The sequence below is a fragment of the Engraulis encrasicolus genome, chromosome 1, assembly GCF_034702125.1.
Source record: "Engraulis encrasicolus isolate BLACKSEA-1 chromosome 1, IST_EnEncr_1.0, whole genome shotgun sequence".
Lineage (NCBI taxonomy): Eukaryota > Metazoa > Chordata > Actinopteri > Clupeiformes > Engraulidae > Engraulis > Engraulis encrasicolus.
The window spans coordinates 36445511-36451510 of record NC_085857.1 but is presented as its reverse complement, the minus strand read 5'-3'; the positions used below and the strand labels follow the sequence as shown (position 1 = coordinate 36451510).

At 47.0% G+C, this 6000-nt stretch overlaps 1 protein-coding gene across 1 annotated transcript in view; it reads right to left on the bottom strand.

Moving 5' to 3' along the window:
* Window positions 1-1039: 1039 nt before the first annotated feature.
* Window positions 1040-6000, bottom strand: part of LOC134465622 (endonuclease V-like) — a 144022-nt gene continuing 139061 nt past the window's right edge. Inside the window, exon 9 of the mRNA XM_063219421.1 lies at window positions 1040-1426. Coding sequence (XP_063075491.1) covers window positions 1423-1426 — 4 coding nt within the window. The 3' untranslated portion in view covers window positions 1040-1422. The remainder of the gene's footprint in view (window positions 1427-6000) is intronic.

Genomic DNA, 6000 nt, shown 5'->3' with positions numbered 1-6000 from the left:
TTTGCGTAGAATTTTTTTTTTTTTAAAGGTGATACAAAAATAACGTCTGCTTATTTCCATTAGTCATTTTTTGGCAGGGATGTTTGTGAGAGCCTGAAACACCAAAAAAGGAAATTTCCTGACAAGCCATACGGCACCATCAATGTTTTAAATCGATAAACAATTGCCGCGAGATTCACAAGTGCTTTCTCAAAGCTGTGGGGTAGTGAGCTCACAAAGTCATTGTAATTTGGCAAAAATAATTTCAAGCCACCACCGCCACCACAATTCACACATCAATCCACAAGTCTGCTCATTTTCATTAGTCATTTTTGGCATTTTTGTGAGAGCTCCACACCAAAAAAGGACATTTCTTGAAAGCCCTGTGTACGTCAATGCTTTTAAATAGATAAACAATCGTTGCAAGAAATGTGCTAAGGTTTTCTTGAAGCTGTGGTGTACTGAGCTCACAAAGCCACTGTAAAAAGTAATATCTAGCAGAAATTAAAAAGGAAGAAATCTGGTGTCACACGGATGTGAATTTTCTGTTACTTATTTATTTTTTCCAGTTCAGTTTTTTGGCACTGAAAAAGTAAATAACAGAAAATGGACATCCATGTGGCACCAGATTTTTCTTCCTTTTTAATTTATGATTTAGACCTGCATTGGATGCACTGGACTGTTGCTTTAGAAGTGCGGAGGACATATTTTTGTTCTAATATCTAACAAAATGTAGAGCCACCACAACAATTTGTACATCAATATATATGTCTGCTTATTTTCATAAATTGTTTTTTGGCAAAAAAAAGAAAAAATTGCAGTTCCAAAAAGCTGTATGTTTTAAATAAATAAATATACATATTTTAAATCAATAAACCATTTTGCGCAGCGCTTTCTCAAGTGTTTTCTCAAAGCTGTGAGCTATTGTGCTCACAAAGTCACTGTAATTTGGCAAACACAATGTCCTATGTGTTCAACAGAACGTGGAGCTGCCACCCCCCCCCCTCCCCCAACCATCACCACTACCACCACAATAAAAACGGCACACTGTAACTTTGCTTCAACATATTCTATTGCACACATTTATTGAACAATTAAAAGGCTTTTTATTGAAATCTTTGGGAAAATAAAGTTTTCAGTTAAATGTCTTAAAAAAATCAGAGCCACCACCGTAATTCAAAAATTCAAGTTACTAAAAAACAGATAGTTGCCCCCTATATACATTTGCTTTAAAATGTCTATAGCACAAGATTTTTGAAAACATTAAAACCATTTTAGTAAAATCTTTGGGGGAAACAAAAGTCCTAATTACAGTTGTAAACATGGTCACCGTTGGCTTGGTTGTCATGTAGAGTAGATTGTCGTGTAGACGCTGCTCCATTTCGCCTGGTGTAGTTCAGCTGCCGACAAAGACAAGCTCACTGGCAGATTGCTCATCCAAGGTCACCTGTAGGACACACACACACACACACACACACACACACACACACACACACACACACACACACACACACACACACACACACACACACACACACACACACAAAACACACAGAACGTCAGTGGGGTGGTGAGCAGCAGGCGTCATGCGTGCCACACTACAGATCCACTGAAGCCGACTGATCTGAGAAGAGTCTATTGGAGGTGTCGGAGTACCCAATGTACCCACACACGCACGCACGCACGCACGCACGCACGCACGCACGCACGCACACACACACACACACACACACACACACACACACACACACACACAGAAAGTCACACTCACAAACACATTTGCACACACATGCAAACACACACACATAAAATCACACCCACAAACACAATTCCTACGCACACACACATACACACACACGTAAACACATACACACTCTAGTCTAATAGATGTGTGAGTGCGCTCCACTCCGCTGCACTGCAGTGGCTCTCCCCTCTCCTCTCCAGCTACTGTGGTAACTACGTAGTGCGGTGCGGGAGCTTTAGATTTAGTGGACCCCCAGGCCTCAGTGGTCGAGCTGGCTAGCCCCCCCGCACCCCCGTACACCCCCCCCGTACCCCCGCAGTCAAGAGGAAATCACCTTAAATCAGCCCCGACATAACACTCCAATGAGCCATTTTCTCCCTCATTCTCATTCTCACTCCCTCTCTTCTCTCTCTATCCTCCTCTCTCTCATTCCCTTTTTCTTCCTTCATCTCTCAGCATCAGCTCCCTTTCCTCTTCCACTTCTATTCTTCCACCTTCTCTCAGTCTCTCTCTCTCTCCAGTATGTCTCTCTCTCTTTCTCTCTACCTCTCTTTCTATCCTCCTCTCTCTCATTCCCTTTTTCTCCCTTCGTATATCAGCTTCTCTTATTCTTCATTTCTTCCACCTTCTCTCTCTCTCTCTCCAGTATGCCTCTCTCTCTCTCTCTCTCTCTCTCTCTCTCTCTCTCTCTCTCTCTCTCTCTCTCTCTCTCCAGTATGTCTCTCTCTCCAGTATGTCTCTCTCTCTCTCTCTCTCTCTCTCTCTCTCTCTCTCTCTCTCTCTCTCTCTCTCTCTCTCTCTCTGTCTCTCTCTCTCTGACTCCTGCTCTCATCTTTGCCAAACAGGACTGTACTGGTCTGGTCAGGACAGAGTGGTGTTTGGGGAGCATACATACACAACTGCAGTGGGGGTTGGAGGGGGCAATGTTCTAACAGCACACGGACAACAGAGACACCAACCCCAAACACACATGCTTAATGCACAAACACACACACACGCACGCACACGCACAAGCACACACACAGGCACGCATGCATGCACGCACACACAGGCAGACACACTCACATGCACGCGCGCACACACACATATACAGGCATTGCACACGTACCCACACGCACTCATACACACAGGTAGACACACAGGCAGACACACAGGCAGACACACACACACACATGCACACACATACACACATACAACACCCTGGGAATTAATGTGCAGTGGTAACAAATACTGGCTGTCTGCACCTGGGAAATGTTTGAAAATTGGAGACCAGCGGGTTTCCCCACAGTGCTCAAGGCCTTTCGATTTGCGTTCGATTGCCTGGGAAGACATTTTCCCCTCCATTCCTCCCTCTCTCTCTCTTTCCCTCTATCTCTCTCTCCTTTGCTCCATGTCTCACTCCCTCTCTCCTAACGCCATATCTCACTCCACTTATCTCTCTCTCTCTCCCTCCCAACGCCATCTCTCCCTCCTCCATGCCTAGGTCCCTCTCTCCCTCTCTCTCCAATACCGCCCCTCTCTCCCTCTGACTCTCCATACCTCAGTCTCCCTCTCCCTCCAGACTCTATTTCTCCCTTTGCCCCTCTCCCTCTCTCCCTCCCTCTCTCTTCCCATACCTCCCCTCTCCCTCTATCCCCATACCTCCTCTCTCCATACCTCCTCCCTCTCTCCCTCCCTCTCTCTCCATACCTCCCCTCTCTCCATACCTCCCCTCTCCCTGTATCCCCATACCTCCTCTCTCCATACCTCCTCCCTCTCTCCCTCTCTCTTGATGCCATTAGGCTGTAATCTACGAGGGCTGCTTGCTGCAAAAGGCTGGGATGCGATGCCTGAATGCGCATTACTGCCGCCACCCATTAGGCCTCCGCATGCCCCCGCTGCTGTGCTGAGATGTGGTGTGGGGGTCAAAAGTGCTGAGCGAATGATACTGGTGCATAGGGAGGTCTGCATCATTCAGTGTGTGTGTGTTTGTGTGTGTGTGTGTGTCTGCATGTGTATGTTGGTGGGGTTGGTGGGGTGTTTGATGAAGCGATGTGGCACTGTAGTGTGACTGCGGGTAGTGTGTGTGTGTGTGTGTGTGTGTGTGTGTGTGTGTGTGTGTGTGTGTGTGTGTGTGTGTGTGTGTGTGTATGTGTGTCTGAGTTCATGTGTGGTGGTGGTGGGGGGGGGTGATGGAGGGGTGTGGTACTGTGGTGTGTGTGTGTGTGTGTGTGTGTGCGCGCGTGTGTGTGTGTGTGCACGTCCGTTTATATGTACTATATGTGTGTATGTGTGTGGTGGCGGGGTAGAAGTGTGAGTGTAATGTGGGTAGCGTGTAATGTGTGTATGTGGGTGTGATGTGTGAATGGAATAAGCGCCTGAGCATTACTATTGACCCCCAGGTCAGCTACTGATGGAGAGGGTTGCTGAAGGGGGCTTGCATGCTGCGGGCCTGTCATACTGCCTACAGTGGCCCATTGGCTGAAGTGATGCGGGCTGTTAGGGCGGGCGACGCATACTGCCACATGGTAAATAGCCACCGGCTGCAAATTAGCCATTAGCCATTATGGCTCGGCCATTAGCCCGTTAGCCATTACTGCAGAGGAAGCACAGAGGGCTGCAATACTCGAAATGGGTTGGCTGGGCCTGCTGTGAAAGGACAAGTGCAGTCACTGAAATACAGTATATACAGTATACAGTATACTGTACTGCATTCTTCTATTCAACGGTTTTGAAGCATCCGCAATTGAGGATTCTTCCGCCCTAATGTCGGCAAAGCTGAGAACGACCGCTGATAGGACCGTGGTTACATTTGACTCAAAAGAATTCTATAAGAATTCTAACTGTCAATCAAGTCAACTAACAATGCTCACTGGTCAATCTTAAATAGCTCTGAAATAAATGGTCAGCCCAAAAAGAATATTTGGCTTGTTTGAAAAGGACGGGAAACGACCGTTTGCCCGAAACAGAGTAGACGCAGCAAGAATTGTCAAGGAGATGCATTGGCTAAAGTCACCCATAGACATCAATGGGAATTGACGATTGGGAATTGGGATTGGCCGGTTTACGGGTCTAGTCCAACCCCCCGCCGTTGCTTCAACTCAGATTAGAGCTATTCTGTATCATGAAGTGCACTATTTTCAAAATTTAGCCCCTTTTCTTAATAGTCTTCAATAACGTACACTACGGTGCTGCAGTGCAGACTAAGGTAGACTAGTAGACTAGGGTAGTTTTCAGAGTAGATTTTGTCATGTCCATAGACGGTCATAGCGACATGAAACACAATGGGCTGCTGTTCTCTCAAAATGGGCTTCTCTGTCTAAATGAGCTACTGCTAGCCTGTTAACATAGCACTATCTCGGCTTTATCCCTCAAATAGGGGCTGCCACTGCAGTGATTTGGCTCTCGTAGCTCAGCTCGACAGAGAGTGATCGAAGTAATCACATGCGGAGTAATCATATGGGCCTGCCTAGTGTTCTGTTGAAATGGCCTGCTTCGTCAATATAAGTTTCCAGTAGCCTGTTAACATAGCCCTAATTCAAACCTCTAACTCTACCCTCTCTCTCTGAGCACTACTGTATAGCACCGACTAAGTTTAGTAGCTCTGATCGATGGGTAAGCATTAAGATGATATTTTTCGTTGTGACTTTTGTAGCTGAGGTCAACAGGTAGTTCATATTGACAAGAAGGCGCCTAATAACAGCGTGGTGGGTGGGCGCTAATGGCGTTAGCCACTCAGTCTGTCATGGTGGTTGTTGCAATTACAGCTGGGCTGTCACGAACTGGGGAGAGTTAGCTAGATAGAGCTTGTTCATCCAGGCACTCAGCACTGAGGTGGACCCGTGGACACCGTGCCAAGACAAGCTTCGGTGGGTGGTTTGCTTCTGTGAGGTCTGAGAGAGAGAGAGAGAGAGAGAGAGAGAGAGAGAGAGAGAGAGAGAGAGAGAGAGAGAGAGAGAGAGAGAGAGAGAGAAGACGGTGCTGGCTACCTAATTGAGCAGCATTCATTCAGGGCTGGCACAGGGACCCATTGACGGTCAACAGAGTGGGGCAGGCAGGCGAGAAGAGAAGGGGGGCAGGAGACATTCATTGACTGGTAATGGCTGCCCTGCGCGCCCGGGGGAGATTAATGTCTGAAGCTGCGGACCTTGAAACTCATAGCAGAACAGAGCATGGAGAGAGAGAGAGAGAGAAATGGAGAGAGAGAGAGAGAAATGGAGAGAGAGAGAAATGGAGAGATAAAGAAGGTCCCCAATGATTCTGGACAAGGAAATTACAAAATGAATAAAGGATATTAG